We start from the raw sequence: 20,502 nt of genomic DNA, 5'->3' as shown, positions 1-20,502 counted from the left end.
CCGAAATATTACACCCAGACATGTATTTCCAATAACAAAATTTCATTAAATAAGATAGGCAATTGTGATAACTCTTTCTTTTCTAAGGGAATTGAAATTAAAATATTTAAAAAATATTTTAAGACGCCATTATAAAGTAAAAATGTTAATTAGTAAAAAATAGTTTTCTTACAATAATTTATGGGCACACAAAGGTTCGCATTTTTGTCTGTAAAATTAGCTGAGATATGCTTATTTTAACATTTAGAGATGTATCACAAATTTATATGAAAACAATTAATACACTCAACGTTCGATATAAACATTCATTATACGGGAATTTGTAAAAACTGAATTATTTAAAAGAACTCAAGAGCAACAGTAGAATACCGAAAAAGAAAAAAGAAAATCTTTTGCTTAGAATCCAGTGCATAATGTTAAGCTTTCCAATAGAATGATATTTTTCAGTAAGCAGGAACATTTTGAAATGCTCATTATGCATGCAATTATAATACTGGTCTCATTGCAGAGGAATACAAACGACGTCTTTCGAGTTTTGAACATCCTTTCACAAAATCCATTTACAGCACGACTTAATAACGATTGTAAATTGCTAGATGCTTCGTCTGGGGGAAGATGGAACTTTTTTACAAGTGGCACAGAAATTAACATTTTGACTTATTTATTTTTCAAGTCACTCTCATACTAGTGTAGGAACAGTCAGAGCAGAACTGATCATTCCAAAAACGACAATGCAGAGAATACAACACCATAATTACTGGTATCCATGTAGCCTTTGTGGATTACACGAACAGAGAATATCATATCATGATGAGCGTCTAGAATTTTACAAATGACTTCAAGAGGAATTACCACTTCAAGAGGAATCAAGTCCTTTTTGCCTGAGAACGTGGAAACGTCACTTTAAATGAGATGGAAAATCACTCGTCAAAACGATCACTTTTCAAATTTCTGCAAACATGTGATGTGACATTTTTGTATTGTATTTTGGTTCGGTGAAATTTTTTTATTTATCGCTAATTCTAATTTCTGTTCAAGTGACAATTCCTTTTCACTATCGACATTAGTGACATCATAATCTTCGATAACTGAACCGAATTCTTCTGAATGTGGATAGGTTTGTGGGTAAAAAATTTTAAGAAAATTTACTATAAACTTAATCAGATTTTAATTGGTTATTTTCTTTTCTTCTTTTTCATTTTTAAAATCATTATAATTATGTAAATACCATAAGACATTTTCTATTTCGGCATGCTTTTTTTCTGTGCGATTTTTCAATGTAATATATAATAAGATAGTGATATGTGCTGTTCTTTCAGTGACTGCAACATGAAATTTATTGTTGCATTAGCTGTTAATAAATTAGAATCTCTCCGACATAACGCCTCAATAGTCAGTTTTATTGGAAGTAGAGCTGATGCAGTTCTGGATATTAAGTCGAATTCACTATCTGAAAAATTAATTTACAGGTTTAAGTCGATTATTGGTTGGATTGGATTTCTCAGTTTCAAAAATTGTTCCATCATTAGGAGTAAACTGTTCCAACGTGTTTTAGAATCTAATATTAATATATATTCTGTTTTATTTTCAGTTAGTATATATTTTAGTAATATGTCATTCTTTATAGGGGAACGTTTAAATATCTTAACAATTTTTCGAACTTTATAAATTATAGGAAGCAATTCTTGATGGGTTAATATTTCATCCTCATTAGCAATATCTTCTTCAACAATTACATTGCAATTATCTTCACTGTCAATATCACTCTCATTCTAAATCTCTTCAAAGTTGGAATCCGAAATTTCTATATCCACAGTATTTGGATTCTTCTGTTCTTTATTTTTTTGGTATAATACATCTATTACTCCTAACTGAATTCCATGAGCATAGCACAATTGCTGATTTGCACCAATCAACTTTTCAATTTTTTCATAACTGTTGCTCCATCAGTCGTTATGGATACAATATCTTCGTTCAGGGATAATCCATGTTTCGCTAATTTAGATTTAAGCAATTAATTAAGCCATTAACTAGCTAATTAATTTCGCTCGTTAGGGAGACATAAAAACAAAAAACGCATACTATTTTGCTATGTTGAAGATCCCTGAACATATAGTAGAGACAATTTAAAAAATTTCTTGTAAATACCGTAAAAACGGTATTTAAACTTGTGAATACCGGTATTACAAAATTGTACAAATGGCTCAAAATACCAGTATTCGGTATCCCGGTATTGCAATCCCTACGTGCAATATTTTCAATATGCTGACTTTCCTTGTGTACAACATATTGCATATGATGTATGACGTTCTCTACTACTGCTGTTAGTTTCGATGTTCATAACAGTCCGTCTTACGTTCTGTTTCAAGACAAGATTTCAGGTACCGCCACAGCTAAAAGTCACATGGAGTGATGTCCGGGAAATTCTTAAATGACATCTCTTTCAGTGCCGAAATGCTGTTGTAAAAGGCTCTATACTGAACGATGAATATGTGGGCATGCTCCATCTTACATAAAAATTATATTGTCCAAGCACTGTCTTTGCTGTATTTGGGGGAAAACAAAAGTTTGCAGTACATGTTCATATATTTCGCCATTAACGGCACAGGTAATAGAACCAGTTTGAATGAGATTCTCAAAAAAAAAAAAAAAAAAAAAAAAAAAAACGGTCTGATTATGAAATCGCACCACACGGTCACCTTTGGGGAATGTCATGGCATTTCTTGGATCACTGCGGGACATTCACGAGCTCAAATAGGACAGTTCCCCGAATAATGACAGACCCATTCAAAAAATTTTTTTATTAAATTTTGTGACAATGCATTAGCAAATACAAGATTTACAGGGATATGCTCCATTTTCTAAAATCAGGCATTCCCCCCCCTCCCCCCTTCAAAATGAAATCTCTTAAGAAAAGAGGTACAAAATAATTTTTAAAATCCAAAACTCACGTAGAATAAAATTGAAGTCTTTGATCTGCTTCAGCCATGTTTTTACCAATGAAGTCTACCAATACTAATGCTGGACAGGAAGCTGGGACAATAAACTGACCAGTTGGAGATAACATCAGAGGACCAGATTCACTGAAAATGAGAGAAAATATGTATGTATTTTTGAGTGAAATTTGGAAACAAAACTTCTTAGTACATTCTCTATGATGTGATTGAAGTTGGCGACAAATTTTGTTAGCCCCAATCACTGAACGGATTCCAAAAAATTCTATTTCTTATGAAAGTTTATGACCCCAAGACATATCATCAAATGTTCCCACCCTTCACCCTTCTTTGTTTTCTGAGAGAAATCAGGAACAATATACTTCACTGTACATTATCTATGGAAGAGTTCCAATCGCAATCACAGTACCAATTTCGATTTTTTTTTTCTTAAACATCCTAAAGATCATTATTGATTCACTTAGATATATATTTGAACATGTTAATATAATATATGAAGATAATGCAATTAAATTTGTAGCAAGTGTAACTAATGAAAGACATGCAATTCGGGCCAAACATATTCAAATTTTAATCAGTTACAATAGACATTCGCAAAAAAAAGAACTTAACAAAGAACATTTTTCAAAAATAATGACAAAAAGCAGCATAATAATTTTCCAAAACAAAGGTAATATCTAGAGGGTCTTCAATTTATTGTCTGCAAAATATGCCGATTGAATTATTTATTAAATAAGAAAAATTCGGAGTATAAGAATAAAGTAAAGAACCGCATAACATCAGACCATCACAGTGTAATTTCAAATAGCGATTCCATTTTTAATATTTTAAAAAAAATTTTAGTCCCTAATTTATATTATAAATATTATGAAAGCTTCAAAGGAATTTTTATTCAAATTCAGTGACGGTTTTCACATTCATAACTAGTCAATTTTCTTTTTAAATAATTCAATAATGATAATTAAGTTCTAAAAATATCAAATAATGTATTGTCATCAAAGAATACGCAACTGCTCAAAATTTCAAAACTCTAGCACGTAAAGATAGGGGTAAAAAAACAAGCAAAAAAAAAAAAAAAAAAAAAAAAAAACGAATTGCAAATTTTTTTACAAACAGTCAAGATAAACAAAAGCAAGTAAAACTCACCATTCCACAACTAGCTGAAAGGCACAAAGTCGGCGGGGCCAATCTTCCGGGTAGCCGTGCACCCATCTGTGCTTATAAAGGGCTGAAGTGAGCTTTCCTAACTGCTGAATGTATTTCTGGACCATGACTGTTGGCTGAAACTTACGGTGGTCCACCGAAATACCACGCAGCACTTCTGACAAGGCTCCTTCTGCCTTCGGAATTTGGCGCAACAAGTTATCATACTGCTCCACTGACTGTATCACCTGCAATTTAATCATTTATTTCACTTCTGCAACAATAAAAAGATTTTAAGAATTCTATACAATTACACTCTATACAGTTGTGAGGAAAAGAGACCCCACACACGAATATAGAAATACACTATCATTTTCGTCGTTGCTTTGCCCACGATAAGCAAACCGTTAAAGAATAAAAACTTTTGTTAGTTTATATTTGTAGGTAACAAATCAGAAAAATATTTCATAGAATGTAAATCATTTTAAGGAACGCATCTTCCTTCAGGCTAGAGAATGTTTGAAAAGGAAATGACCGCGGAGAGACCCGATAATTTTTATTCTGCCTTTTAATGGTCATAGCAAATCTTTCAATGTAAGTGTTTAGATTGAAATGATAGTCTGCCGGGATTAGAGAGATTTTCAGGATGAAGGAAGTTGATGCCCACGTACCTCCCGGTTTACCCGAGTTGGGTGTTAAACCTCTAGTGGGAGGAACGGGGATGAAATCCAGCCCAGCACGCCAAGAAACCACGGGCCAGCCCAGCCCTCGGATCAGATTTATTAAAAACTGTCAAGAATTATACAATCATTGCCCAGAACAGGGGTAGTGCTTAAAGTACATAAAAGTGTCGTTCCTCCGCCAACAATTTTCTTAATGCCATTCAAAAATGAAATCTAAGCCTAACAATCGCGGTCATATTGAAAGACAATCCGCCTGAAAAATAAATAGTATTTATTAAGTCCAATATAGTTTTGATATATTAAATCATATCTTCTTGGGGATGCTATCAGAGAATGGACTGCCAAAACCATTTCTTAGTAAAAGATACCACATTTCAGTTCCGCATATCGTTGTGAATCGGTGACGTTCGACAATCGTATATGCAACAAATAGTAAGAATAATAACGTTCAGAATTGATATATGAAGTAAGAATAAGTTTCCAAAACTTGATTTTTATTCATGAATCTCTGGCAGGATTTTCCCTATTTCAGTATCTCGAGAAAAGATATAGAGGAAGGAATTCCAAACTTCAGGTTTTGCGACAAGCATTCCATCACCTTTTCTTTCCCTTCATTACAGATCTGTCATCCCATTCGAAATTAAACTTAAATGCAAGTGCCAAACGCATGCAAGCTAGAGTTGGGTGATGCTGTATCAATTGATATTTTGTGTCAAGTATGCAAAAATATGAAGCAAACAAAACTGAGCCAGAATATAATTATTAGGTACTTGTTTGATTCTGATCGGTCCTGACGCAATGAGCATTTTTTAAAACTATATATTTCATCCCCTACCACTACTCAATAGTGCGCTCTGCATACCGCTGAAGAATCCCCGTCTTTTCATATATTAACTAATAACTGCATTTTGGCGACCAGGTCATTCGCCAAAAGTAATGCTCTCTAAAATATTCGATTATTTATTATTATGTACCTTGCAATTTTCTTCTTTTTTTATTTACGTACTTTGATCTCTTAATAGCTTTTTTAGCACGATATTTTTAAGCACCAAATTTCAATAGTCCCGTAAAATATTATTTTAGAATCAAAACTTAAGGTATTAGTACATTGTACTATATATCTCTCAAATTTGCTGTGAGCTGCCTAAGATTTGAATTTAAGATAAGAGATAAAACTTCAATAAATATGGAAATTTTTTTGTTGAACTAGACACATACTTTTAAAAATATTAATACAAAAAAAATCGATTCCTTCATCACTGTAATCTTATGAGTACGACAGAATATTTAAAAAATAATTTATACAATATTTAAAATAATTATTTAATAAAAATTCTCTGATTTATCACAAAATTCAGTTTTACCTTCAAAAAGATTTAAATGTGGTAAATAATATTTTATTTTATTTTAATAAATAAATGTATTTCTGAAAACCATTATAAAGTCTAAATTTTATACAAACCTTCGAAACTATAAATCATATTCAGTAAAATTATGTTGATAATATAACGTTTCAGTATTCTGCGATCAGATTTTAATCGAAATATTCCAATATGTGAATTCTAAAAATGATTATATCTTTGTTTAGAGGTTGAATCCAACCTCATCGCTTATTTAGATTTGCAACATTATTCTTCAGACAATAATAAATACAAAGAAATTTTGAAAAGAGTAAATTGAATAGAATCAATATGTGTTAAAAACTATTGAGGATTCAAATAATCGGCAAATGGAACAAAATTGTATTTACAAAATTTTCACAAGATATTGGCGGGGGCAGGGGGAAGACTTCTACGGTTCTCTAACACAAATGTCTATGTTACCATAAAGAAATCATAATCAATCAATTACCAATTACGTATTAGTTAGAAAACTTAATTTCTTAATACCAGATAGTGCTGACAGGATTTTTTTTATCACAATAATTTTAAATTTAAATTCAAATGTTTTTAAAAAATTATTAATAATTAAATACTCCTAAGCCTTAATAATTTTTATTTTCTTATGTGCACAATTTTTTTTAAAAAATGTACACGTAAAAAGTAACTAAATATTTTTCATCAGTTTCTAAAAAGCTCTCCTCAAATTTTAACATTAAAATGACAAAAATCTGATAGTATTATCTTGTATTGTAAAATTAAATTAATTAAACTAATAATATATAGAGTTTTTGCCTTTATTTTTTTAAAAAAAACTAGATTTTATTATTTATATAAATATAGATAATGAGCGTAAAAAAAAGGGTAGTAAAGAGTTTGTTTTTCTCTATTATTTTTCTTTGAATGCTATAGAGCAAAAAAAATTCCTTATTTCATTAGCTTTTTGCGACTTCTTTCATGTTGTTTTTCTTTTTAATTCCAAAGAGCAAAATACATAGTATAATATATTTTATTCAAAAAGTAAAATTAAAAAGCTACCAAAGTAAATGAGAAGAAGTAATAAGCTGCGACATTTTAGAAGAGTTTCGGAAAATATTTAATATACAGTCGCTCCCGCCCAAACTCGGATGTCAAAGAAAAGACACTAAGACAATCGAAATTTTTAAAGTAAAAATGATAAGAAACATAGTTAAATAAATTTACAATAGTATATTTATTGCAATTATAAAAACAAACAACAAAAAGTATAAATTAATTCATTTAAATCAGATATTACGGCAAAAAACAAAACAAAAAATAAACAAATAAAAATAATGCACAACCTATCTACCACATACTGTAAGTAAATTAGCATCAACTCGTACAAATGAAGGCGGGAAAAGAGCCCCTAAGTCTTTCAAAAGGTGTCTTCAAAGAAAGAGGACAACGGGTCAAATTGCATAAAGCTATATATATATATATATATATATATATATATATATATATATATATATATATATATATATACTAGCACAAAATGCCCCCAAAACATTGTCACCATATCTTCACTATAACACAGCATTCAGAATACTGAGCATCAGCTTGGAGATTTCGTCCAATGTTTCGTGTTAATAAGGTATAAGAATTCACCTCATCATTTAACATACTATAAATATATATATATACATAGTAGGCTGTTAAATGACTTTAAAGCACAGTTTTATTCTTTTCCTTCATTACCGGGCAAGAAACTTAACATTCTAGATAATTTTAAAGTTCTTTGTGGACCCCAGTGACTGCTTACCCTCTCAGCCCTTTGTCAAGATGTAAAAATGAATGAAATAACTTTTCATAAGTTTGAGAAGAGATAAATTTTTCGAAAACTAGATTAATCACCAATTCTTTCAGGCATGTAATTTTTACTTGATAATCATTTTAATGCTAGAAAGTTAAAGTTAGAGATATTAGACCTTGAGAGGTGTGGAAAAAAGCAGAAATTTGAACAATTCAAAAGTTCAAGTAACAACGGTTTTTAAAGTTTGAATTTAAGTGTTCAGAAAAAGAATTCCTTTTAAACTTTTAATAATCTGAATTTATTACAGGTATAACTTTTAATGAAATGTGAACAGGATAAAAAAAAAAAAAAAAAAAAAAAAAAAAAAAACAACGTCGGAACTTTTCCAAAGCCGTATCATGAGAAACAATTCTGTAAGGAATTTTTGCAGAAAGTAAACGTTCGTGATAGGAACTTTTATGGATTCATTTAAAGCCACAAGAGTGAATGAATCTTAAGAATTATCAAAATAAATCACATTATCAAATCAATAAATTACAAAAAAAAAATCTAGAAACAGAATATTTTTTTAAGGATTGTTGCAAGAAAAAAAAAGGCTACTCACGTCCAACCAATTATTTCTGACATCTTCACTGCTTAGGATGATGTGCCCCTCAAAACTGACTCCAGTCTCCCGACCAAAAACAAGAGTTCGACCTTAAGGGACAAAAGCCAAAAAATTGATCAGAAAATCAGTTAGAAAACAAATCTACTAACTTGAAAAAGGTGCTTTATTCTTCCATATCGCATGATGTAATGTAGTTTATTTTAAAAATCTGGCTTTTGGAAAAATGGCTAAAATAAATTCGCAAAGATTTAACTACTGAAAATGTTCAAGTAGTTTTCATGTAATTCATTTAGAATTGAATGGCTGGTACCTTTGTAAAATACTTCTTTACATTAATAATGCGTCCCTTCGGAGGGTGGGATGGAAGGCAACACAGATATGAGGAAGAGAAATTTCTTGCATCCCTGATGAGTGGCGGGTCATCATGAATGACAAGTCATATTGCTTGTAGCTGTGAAGTACTGGCCACAGAGCTTAAATTATTACTATTTATAGTCAGTCGATCATTATGCTCATTTTAGAAGCCAAGACAGAGTAAAATATCAGAGTTACAACAGATGTTCTTGTTTATTGTTTTGATCATTTTTGTTTTATAGTCTATTGATATGTTGTGGTGAAAAAATGAAAAACTTTCTACATTCAAACTGCGTATTCAATTCATTGTGAATGAAAACTGAAATGAAAAGGAACTCGAAATGAAAATGTGAATTATATTTTGAATTAGAGAAAATTAAATTGTTAAAAAGAGCAAATGTATAAGCGTATTTCTTTCATCGAAATTAAATTTAAAAAAATAGTAACATTACTAGAAGAAAAGCAATATTTTATGATGATATATTCAAATTAAAAATTGAGATATTCTCAAGTTGCTTTCATTTATAAGTAATCTAACTGCTTGCTAAGAGTAAAAAAGTGTTAAATTCAGAGAATCTTTGATTCTTTTTAATTATTACTTGTCTTGAGAAAAACATGGGAAAATTTACTCCCATATTACTCATTTATTTTGAAATGAAAACTATTCGGCAAAGAGTCGTTCAATTGTATATAAATCTACAATACTGATAAGTCTCAAAGATGCAAAGTTATCAAGATCTGTGCCTAATTTTAGAAAAGGGCATTACAACTTTTTCTTTTTAACGCACTGGACATATTTTAAAATTAATACGATGAAGATGTCATCACAGGATAAATAAAATCAATGCAATGCTTTACGCAATACCAACTTTTTGTTTTGTTTTGAAGATAAATTTAAAAGTAATTACTTTTTTAAGTTTGAATTGAAAGTTTAGCAAAGACACTCGAACAAAGCAATTCCAAAAACACAATGCTGAAAATTAAATAATTTTTAATTCTCATTTATCGATCATTTGATATACTGGATTGAGAAAAATATATTTTGTCAATAGTTATCAGTGTAGCAGAATATTTCTGATGATACTTATCGAATCCATACAGATTGAAAGCCTCAATTCTGCAGAACAATATTAAAGAGAAAAATAGTGTAATTCACTTATTGACTTAAAACTTTTCCTAGAAAGTAAGGTGAAATTTTCAAATAACTCGAAAGGTTATATACATAATGAGGGCCGTATGCGGCTCAAACAACTAAAATAAATTGCGAATTAGTGAACGTTTTACAGTTTTAATACAAGCAACCGAATCTAGTTCCAATATTTTCAGGCTGGATATCTAGATTCAGACCTGATGCTCATGCAATCATAAATAAAACTGATAAAATCTATAAAAACACAGACCAAGATAAGGAAAATAAATAATCACAATGTCACTAAAACTTAAACACCAATCACAAAATAATTTTAAATTATTTGAAGAATTCTGGATTTGGATGACACATAATTTAATAATGGAAAGGTTTCTATTTTGGTGTTATTAGTAAATTCGAACGAAATTGATTAATTTTTTTAAAAAAAATTTCCCACTGCAGATAAGGAAAAATAAGGATCTTATACAACGATAATTTTCCGGATATACTGTCATTGAAGGGCGAGAAAACAATGATACAGCACGAATAGAAACAAAAAAAAAAAAAAAAAAATCTGCCTTTTTTTAAATAATTACTGCATTATAATGTGCTAAGGCTCTGTATGATGAGAATATAGTGATTTTCGCTTCAGCAAATACGAAAAATAAAGTGTAGTAAAAGAAGGACATACACCTGAAGAAAAATCTGATGAAATTTAATCGAATCAAAAGAAAAAGCAGTGTGTTTTTTAAAGGCAAGGCAACCTCCCGAAACTCCAGAGTATTTAGCTAGAAAGTTTTTATGCATTCACTATTTAACAACATTTCTATTCAGAATCTAAAAGGCTATCATTTGTCTCATTCAGAGCAAAATTTCTTCAATAGTGTAGAACTAGAAGAAAAAAAAGATTCTTTGGTCCTTTTCTGCAAATAGATATCTTAATCTAATAAAAATAATAAATTAATATCTAATAAAAATAGTATATATTTATTCTGTCGAAGTGACAATTTAAATAACTGTCACTTCGACAGTTGAAGTTTATTCTTAATTGCAAATTCGAAAAATGCCCCATTACATGTAAAAAAGATTAGTAAACCTAGAGAAGAAAAAAGAAGCAAAATTTTTAAGAATATTAACACAAAATAATTAAAAATGTATGCAAATAATAATATATTTTTTGAAATTCAGTTTAGCGCTGAAATTTTATTAGATTTAAGTTGATAGTTTTATAGAAGGTGATGTTAACATATACTCAGAAACAAACTATTTTTTTATTGTAAAGTTATGAAGAAGATAGAGATCACACATCTCTCTATGATCACAGAGAGATCATAAAGAGATGAATTCATATTGGAAAAAAAATTAAAGGAAACTCCATTAGGACTGACAGATTAATAATGAAATATCTATTAACAACTTAACTATTTTCTTAATTTTAGTTGAATTCTTAATTTTCTGAGAAAAAAAAGTTAAAAAGTAAAAATAAAAGAATTTTCAACAGAAAAAAATTTAAATGGGATATATGACCAATCTTCCTTCACTCACATCGGCAAAACGTCAAAAACTTTTGCTTCTGGCCTAGTGCTTGAGAAGCCTAACTATCGAAACTTCTCAACTCTCGACTCAGTTCAGAGGCATTGTAGAAATGGTGAAGACAAGGTATGTGCTCTGGGCATCAATAAGGCACAAGAATTTCAAGCAGCTACTTTAGAAAAAACTCTCATTATCAGAAAGAAAAAATGATTTCAAGATTTTTATTAATTTTTACATTTCAGACTTCAAAAAGATGGAAAATATATTTTTGGAACAAAGCCGTCCATTTGTCAACGAAAATTACAGCTCAAATAAGTAACAAGCTAGACCTACGAAATTTGACATATAGTTATAACATCAAAAGTGTTGATTTCTGTGTCAAATTTGTTCATACCAAGTCTGTAATAAGGAAACTCAGAAAAACCAACAGATAAAAAGTTTAAATTTAGCATACGGTTTTGTCATTAGATTTACAACCGGTATTATATTTTGGTCTCAATGCCTTTATGGACTATGCATTCATTAGGATGCGAACCCCACATTTCCAAAACTTAAACAAAATTACAAATTACAATTATTTTGTTTTTGAAATTATATATCGGCACGAAATTTTGGTTCTAATCAGAAGAACGAAGAACGTTCCGCACTGCGTCAGCTTCTCTTAACTCTATATTCTTAAATTCTAATGATTCACTACTGGTATTCAGAATAATCATTTCTTACCCTTCAGAGGAAGTATCTGAGAAGGGTGCTGCTGCAAAAGTCGCTGAAAGCTCTGCAGGCAACCTCGAAAGTGCGTGATGCCCCAGCCACAGTTCCACACAATGTCTTTGAGAAAATGAACTTCCCGCAGCTCGTTGCGCAGCCGCTCAGTCTCCTCCCGCAGAGGCTGGCACATCTGCAGGCGATGCAGGGCTTTATCTGTATTATTAATCAGCCATGATCTGCAGCCAGAACAGGAGTTATCAAAATCATAACTCTAAATTATTGTATTTATTCTTACATAAGGCCTTCAGCACATTTGTGCTCGTATTCTTTTCTTGAATGGGGGCTACGTTATACAGTCTGATGTGTAAACATCATAATTTACTGAAGTATTTTACAAAATAAATTATTTGCGAAGTGATAAATTCAGTTTTGATGTTAACAGTGAAACAAAAATGATCTCAAATCTATAAGTGCATTTGGGGAAGAGCATTTTACCAGAAACAAGATAGATTATTTCAATATTGAAAAATCCTTGAAAATTTGAAAATGGCCAGTTATAATAAAAATCCAAGGTGGATTCAACATTTTCATTAAAGTCAAAGATATTTCTGACATTTGGGATGCAGCTTATTTTCGGCTTATTAGAAAACTCAACATAATATGAATATATTTATGACTTTAATATCACTGCAAGCCGATTTCTTATAAAGCATGCTTTATTAAATCATAGGGTACTTGGCTTTCTGCTTTGTCATATATGATATATACAAAAATAAAATGTTGCAATCGACAAAAAATTTGAACTTGAGATTTCTTATTTCAGACCTAACTTAATCCGAAAAACACATTTTTTTTTTTTAATTATGTCAGCCTATTTGTCCGTCTGTGAAAACGATAACTCAAAACTCTTTTAAAACTAGATGGATAAGATGTTTTACGAGGACTTAACACAACATTTGTAAATTTCTGCCAAATTTTAAATGAAATCCATTCACAAGAAGTTTGTTCAAATGCAAGTGGATATGATAACAACAAAACGTTAAGAGCTAGATGGATAAAAATTAGAACACAGACCTAATATCTTAAGATGGAACCGTCTCCAATTTTAAACAAAAACTATCAACACTCTGACATACCTATGCATATGATAACTCAAAAACGTAATACGTTAAATAATTGAAATTTAATAAAAAGATTAACTTCCAAAGAGCATATTCTTATCGCATTTTAAGCTAAATCATTCAAACGTTCAGCCATTTGTTGTCCTGTACTTTCGTATGCATGTAAACGTGACGATTAAAAAAATGCAACAAGGTAGACAAATTTAATGCATAGTTCAAGCATCTAAAATGTAATCCCGTATTAAATTTTAAATCAAATCCATTAGACTGTCTGTCGATCATGCATGCAAACACAATAACTGAAAAAAGAAAGTAATTCAGATAAATGAAATGTGTTATGTGATCTTTATTAAAACTGTAATCGTGCCTCGAACTTTGGTTTCATTCGGCCAGGAGGTGAGAAAAAAAAAAAAAAAAAAAAAAAAAGGACACAAACTGAATCCTCGGTTTTCTTCACTATACTGTGAATTGCAGAACGCTTTTTTAAGAAACTCTGAAAGAAAGGGGAAAAAAAAAAAACTGAGAGTTCATGGTTTTCATAACTTTGCCCAAGCTCCAACATTTTAGGCGGCGAAAATTTATTTAGGAAGATTTAGGAAATGTTTCTGCGAGACCACTCTTGCTGGTTTTGCATAATAATTTATCAAACGAATTCATGTGAACTTAACAAATTAATGCTTTATTACAAATTTCACCACATTATTTTAAGTTAGACGAAATTCTTCTAATTAGGCAAATTATTTGAAATATTTTTCCTCACAATATAGTAAAAATGGAAAAACCTTATTCCATAACAATTACATTACAAATCTACTTACGTATTAATGATTTTTTTTGACAGTTGTTGGACAGTTATATAGTTGTCCCTGCCTCATCGATGCTCCAAATTTGAGAGACCCAAAACATATTTTTGTAAAAGCTCTTGCTAGTTTAAGGAAAAAAAAAATCTGGAAATTTGTTTTGTTGAATGACGTTTCTCGGCTTAGAGACATTGCTTATGGTGTTCTTAAAGAAGGATTCCTTTTCATAAATTTATTAAACCAATCCAGACCAAACATTTTATTTTTATTCCAGAAAGAAGGTATATTCCGAATATCAATGCTTACACCACTCTAAAATGCCAGTTTTCTTACTTCCAGTAAAAACAATCCGAAGTAAGTACCCGCGCATTTCAGCAAATCAGAAATTTTCTTTTCTTCCACAGATGTAAATAATAAAAATTGTTTTAGTATATCCAACAGAATGTTTTGCTTTTTCTTTTGAATACATCTCAGCAGACATACGTGGCAAATATTGAAAACTCAGCTGCATTTCTAATACTTACATTTTTTTTCTTTGATTGCATCTAAGTTTGATGCGTCTTTTTTGAGCCCGGTTCAGATTTCTTTTTCTAGTTTCTCATTCTATAGCATCTTTCAGAATTATAATTTGTTCAATAATCGCTTTCATTTCTTCAACTACTCTTTTGCTGATGAGATGCAACTATGTACTTTGGTTTAGTGCTTTTTAATGTGTTAATATCTGCTTGATCTGTATAAGTATTATGTTCCCTTCCACTTTGTCATGTCTTTGTAAATAATAATTCATTTTTTTCTTTTTCCGACCCACAACTGTTCATGAATTACTCTAACAAGAAAAAAGTGTTCTATGGTTTTGGTCTTGTACGGTTTTATGGAATAAGAAACTAATATTGCACTTGTTTTGGCAGGATTTTAACTGTGAATATTTAATGGGTTAATAATAAGAATCAAAATTAACACAAATTCTGATTAAAATTTTTAAAAACCATGGCATAAAGCGCGTATTACTACTAGCCCATAGCTTCCCTACATGCATTTTATCTCAATAGTTTGGGGATAGGAATCATCAATTTTTTTGATTTTTTCATATTTCTTATAGAAAGAAACAAAATGTTAAAATGGACATTCTCTGCTTTTTCGAATATTGGATCAAGGATTAATTGGTTCTAAAAATTTGATCCTCTTCATACCTTGCCACAACACACTGCCAAAATATTATTCATTTTTTACCCTATTTTTTTATATCATTTTGCCTAGATATGAATGACTTTTTCCACAAATTTTCTTGACCATTTTAGCAAAGCACACTCAACATATTGTCTTAGTTCCTAACACTGAATTTTACACAAAAATTGAACTGAAAAGATGTTGAATGAGACATTTTTTTTTTTTTTGAAGTATAGGAACTTTTAAAATGAATAATCCTAATTTATTGCCATCACCTGAAATCCACATCAGGTTCATTCCAGATGCATCGTTCTATGTCCTCTGCGGTTTTGCGAACTTCCTTCCACCACTGGTCATGGAAACTCTTGGAAGAAGTTCGAGTAGTGAATTGCTTCGGTTTCATCTGCCTCGGTCTGGATTTTTGCAAATCATCCAGATAGTCTGTAGAGAGATGGCACGTTGAGAGGATATTATACAGGAGGCTATGAATGTCTTTCCCTAGCAACTGGATGTTCACATGCTTGAAAGATGTGGCTAAAGAAATGACAAAATAAATATTATGCACAATACAGGCTTATTTGACTCTCATGTACGTAACAACTTTAAACTTCATTAAAATCATATGGTTCTGTATGAATAACATCCTGATGCAGTTTTCTCAATTGCTAGTAAAAGAGAATGAGAATATTTAAGAAATGCAATGATTATTGATATAAGTATACGGAATATCATAATGTCTTTGTGTGTGTCTGCTTGCCCGCTGGTTATCTACAAAGCAGAATTTACAATTATCAAATGTAAATAGTGGTCATGTGCAGCTTTCAGATTATTTTTTTGAAATTTTAATTCATTTTAAAAAAAGCAAAACTTTCGTCAATATCATCAATTTTTTACTTACTTTTGACAATTCTTTCAAATTAATATTAGATATATTTTACAATACTTTATATTATTCGAATGGAATTTAAAGGTTTTTCGTTGCTTTTGCGAAGTATAATCATAAAAATAGCCACTTACTACTAAATTCAATAAGCATATCATTTTTCATGCTTCTTCTATATTCGTATATAGCTTGAAATTTTTTTATATTTATCTTTTGCGTATCATGAGGAAATATAGACGGGTTTTTGTATATTCTCGATTTCTTTCCTGGCATTCCACCGTATTAATGGCTCCATAAGATTATGGGCTCAGAATTATGTCAAGTCGGCAGACACAGAATATAAATAATATATAAGTTAATAATGCATAATAATACATAAGGCGAAGTGAATAATTCTTAAATGTGAAAATTACAATTTTTCATAATGAATGAAACATAGTTCGGTTTTAGATTTTCCAAAGTTATAAGACTCGTCAACTTAATATAAGAGTAACACATATCTATCTATTGCAAAAGATAGACGTTTGTTACTCTGATACTAAAGCATACTATTAATTACATCAACATATACACTTTGATATGCATAATTTGCTTTTATAGGAAAAATGTTCAACTTTTAAAAATGTAATAATAGAGTTTAATAATTGCTTAATTACTTAGAAATATCAGTTCTTTGGGAATACTTGCAACATATGATGCAGAGTCATAAATTCATCCAATAAAATTTGAATTAATACTTACGTTAATGAGGAAGTTATACATGTGTGAGGAAACCATCTTTTACCAGCGTCATTCACATCATTGCAAATTAAGATATGAATGAGGAATCAATTAGTTGAAAATGTTAATGACAGCATTTAGATGCGGAAGTTTGTGTAATTCATTTTGGGACTAGATTCTAATTCAGCCTTGAAATCTTGTAGAATCAGAAGGCTCAGTATTTAAATTAAAATCCAATTGGATTTGTTGTGTGTAATAATGTGCACAATGATGATAGGTGAAATCAGAAAATAATCATGATTAAAGTTTTACTGCTATTTTCTGCTGATATATTTGATAGCTATAAATATTTCATAAATGTTATTATTATTTATACTATTAATATTTTAAAATAAATATTTATACTATTAATAGTTTACTCCTTTTGAAATGATAAATTTGATTCAACTTTTTCAAACAGCATTAAAAAACTCATATCCACATACCAAAGCATTAAATAGCTCATATGATAGAAGATTTGGGCACAACAGCTTTAAGAAATCTTTTATCCTAAAAAAAGCAATTAAATTTATAGAAGTTCAAAATCAAAAATCAAAAACTTATTCAAGATTTGTAATTAGATAGCTTAAGATCATATGTTTTAGAAAGTGGTTCAAAATGTAACTGCAAATTATATGACAGTTAAAAGAGATATGTATAATGCATCTGATACCTATTGTTTTAAAGAAGCAAGTTTAATATTTCCTTTTTACTATCAGTATGCATATTTACACATCTAATAATAATAATAATAAAAACCTTTCTTAGACAGCAAAATATATTTCTATCGCTATAAAGAAACAACAGTAACTTAAAACATCAAAAGAAGGGGGGGGGGGAATGATAAATGAAAATAGAGTTAGCTGTGAAAACAAACTATAAATTATATTCAAGTTTTAAAAACAGCTTACAATGATCAACATTCTGAGTTCCATTCTTCAAACAAAAAGTCAATAAAACAGGATCAGTAGATTTATTCTCTAAAATGGTTTCCAAATAATAATTCATCTGTTTCAAAGAATTTTCATTTATTTCCTAGCAAATAAAAATATGACATTATTTTAGATGCATTTCATTAAAATTCATTAATACAAGAATTACGAAATTTTAAAAATATTTCATTAAAATGTATTTCTAAAATCATTATACAAATGTTGATTAAATTAAAAAAATGTTGTAAATGTGTATTTTATATGCTGAAGAGAAAATAAATTGGAGACTGTAATTTTATAGAAAAAAATTTTAATACATCAAGCTCTTCGGAAATGCATAATTCAAATAGATTTTTTTTTCCACAAAAACTACATTTGCAATTTAATCAATGAATTGAAAATGTCCAGAAATGAATACTGATAATTCATTCCATCTTTTAACTGAACTGACAAAACACATAAGCAAAAATTTATTCATTATTTATTTAACATAAATAAAATTAATTTTTTTATTTAAAATTGATTATTTTTATTTTTTTTATTTAAATTTTATTTTTTTTATTTAAATTTTATTTTTTTATTTAAATTTTATTTAAAATTTATTTTGAATATATAGTACAAACAAATGCTAAAACTTTATTCTCTTCAGTTTTCAAAACAGACAAACGAAAAATAATGTTCCATATTATTTTAATGATAGTGAATTTTAAAAACAATGAATAATCCAGTTATTTATTATTATTAACCAAAGACTACGGTAATGGAAACAGAATTAGTTATCTTTGGTACGTGGCTTAGCACGCATTGCCAAATTTACCTTGCATTAAAGTATAAAAACAATGCCAATTGATAAAAGACTGCCAGCCATATAAATTAACAATAACAAAATTTAATTACGAATTAATCAAACATATACAGATGATGATACAACGGATGTATGTTCATCGACCAGCGAGAGGCAGAATCGACAATTACTGCTTAAGTGTTTGCACAAAAAAATATAAAATACAAACGAATATTTTAATGATATGGTATGAAGTAGCATTTTATAGAAGTAAAAATCAAAGCAGCTAGTCATTTATACCGGCACTTCAGTTTAATCCAGGTTATAAAGTTGCAGTTGTAGTTTTAAACATTTTAAAGTTAAGAATTGGAAGTTATATGTTAGGTGTATTAATATTAATAGAAAATGAGAAAATAAATGATTCCAGAAGACATTCTCTGCCAAATAAAAAATAAGACCAGGAAAGTCAAGTCTATCGTTGCGAGAAATTTTTAACTCTTCTGACTATAGGAACCATGTTTTTGAATTAAAGGAAATTTTTTAATTATAATTTTCTCAAAACTTTTATTTTTCATAAAAATCTCTTTACACTAACATGATAACTCATAAAATAATAGAAATAATTACCTGAAAGTTACAGTATACGTTTCAAATAATAGAGGCAATGAAATGAGGCAACACTGTTGCAGATGGTGAAATACTTCCATTATAGGCGTTTATATCAAAATTTTGTAAATAAATGGAGAAAAAATGCATAGTTACACACATCCCCCTCCAATTCATTTAGGTTTTAAAATATTTTCAGCATTTCATAGATTATTATCCTTTGTAAATAACTTATATGCAAAGAAAATTACGATTATGGACTAACAATTTAGAGTAGAGAGTTAACCGTTTTGATGACATTTCATTAAAAGTTACGAAAAAGTCCATTTCTATAAAACAAAGGCAGCGCTAGTATAGGGATCCCAGACCGACCGGACATAAATAACTAGAACATACGAAAAAAAAAAAAAAAATGCAGGCATTGAAATTTTAAGAAAATATACATGGGGATTCAAGATTGCAAAAGGGGAAGTTACAACCAAACCTATTCAAATGAACCAAACAAAGAGATGGATGATGAAAAAAGCGGTCTGTCCAGATCACACTTCTCCAGTTGCGGGTCATTATATATTTATACCATAAATATTAGATTAGTTGCAGTTTATTTTCCATTTCAAATCATTAAGAATTTTTATTTCTGATGGAAGACAATTAAAGGTATGTTTACATGTACTACAGCTTGTAGAAGGCTGAATAAATTTTAATCGAAAACCAAAAGAGAATTACTTTTTCTTTGGGAAATCGATAAAAGAGATCCGGATGAACAGCAAAGTAGAGCGGTCGCAGTGCTGTGGCAACTTCCTGCTGAGTCAGAGTAACTAAAGTCCGAGACAGAACAACGGCTGGCAGGGTTCTCCAGAAGCTAATGAGAAAAGGAATGGTATATTTTACGACACACAGCATGCCATACTGCTAGACTTCTTAAATTACGTTTATGCTTAAAATGAATTTTTAAACATTTTGGAATATTACTTTGAAACTATGAATACAGATATATTAGGATGAGAATCTTCATTTACGAGACTTTCATGTAATATTTAATTATAAAGTATATTTCAGAGAAAAAAAATGAGATGATGAGATACAAGTTCTATCAGCTAATTGCAAAAAAATTACAAAACATTCACAATCAAGCATTGTGCAAACAGTAAAGTAATATATTAAATGAATTTAACTACTTGGTTAT

General features: G+C 29.7%; 1 protein-coding gene across 3 annotated transcripts in view; it reads right to left on the bottom strand.

The window, feature by feature from the left end:
* Positions 1-20,502, bottom strand: part of LOC129980926 (T-cell activation inhibitor, mitochondrial-like) — a 181,393-nt gene that overhangs the window by 12,971 nt on the left and 147,920 nt on the right. For all 3 annotated transcript variants that reach the window (XM_056091419.1, XM_056091417.1, XM_056091418.1), the window contains exons 2-8: positions 20,043-20,178; positions 17,906-18,029; positions 15,628-15,886; positions 12,280-12,500; positions 8,538-8,629; positions 4,101-4,345; positions 2,952-3,083 (exon numbers count right to left, since the gene is read on the bottom strand). In XM_056091419.1, the coding sequence (XP_055947394.1) occupies positions 2,952-3,083; positions 4,101-4,345; positions 8,538-8,629; positions 12,280-12,500; positions 15,628-15,886; positions 17,906-18,002 (1,046 nt within the window). In that variant the 5' untranslated portion in view covers positions 18,003-18,029; positions 20,043-20,178. The remainder of the gene's footprint in view (positions 1-2,951; positions 3,084-4,100; positions 4,346-8,537; positions 8,630-12,279; positions 12,501-15,627; positions 15,887-17,905; positions 18,030-20,042; positions 20,179-20,502) is intronic.

The sequence above is a fragment of the Argiope bruennichi genome, chromosome 8 (genome assembly GCF_947563725.1).
Source record: "Argiope bruennichi chromosome 8, qqArgBrue1.1, whole genome shotgun sequence".
In the NCBI taxonomy this organism is placed as follows: domain Eukaryota; kingdom Metazoa; phylum Arthropoda; class Arachnida; order Araneae; family Araneidae; genus Argiope; species Argiope bruennichi.
This window is presented reverse-complemented; position numbering and strand designations above follow the sequence as displayed.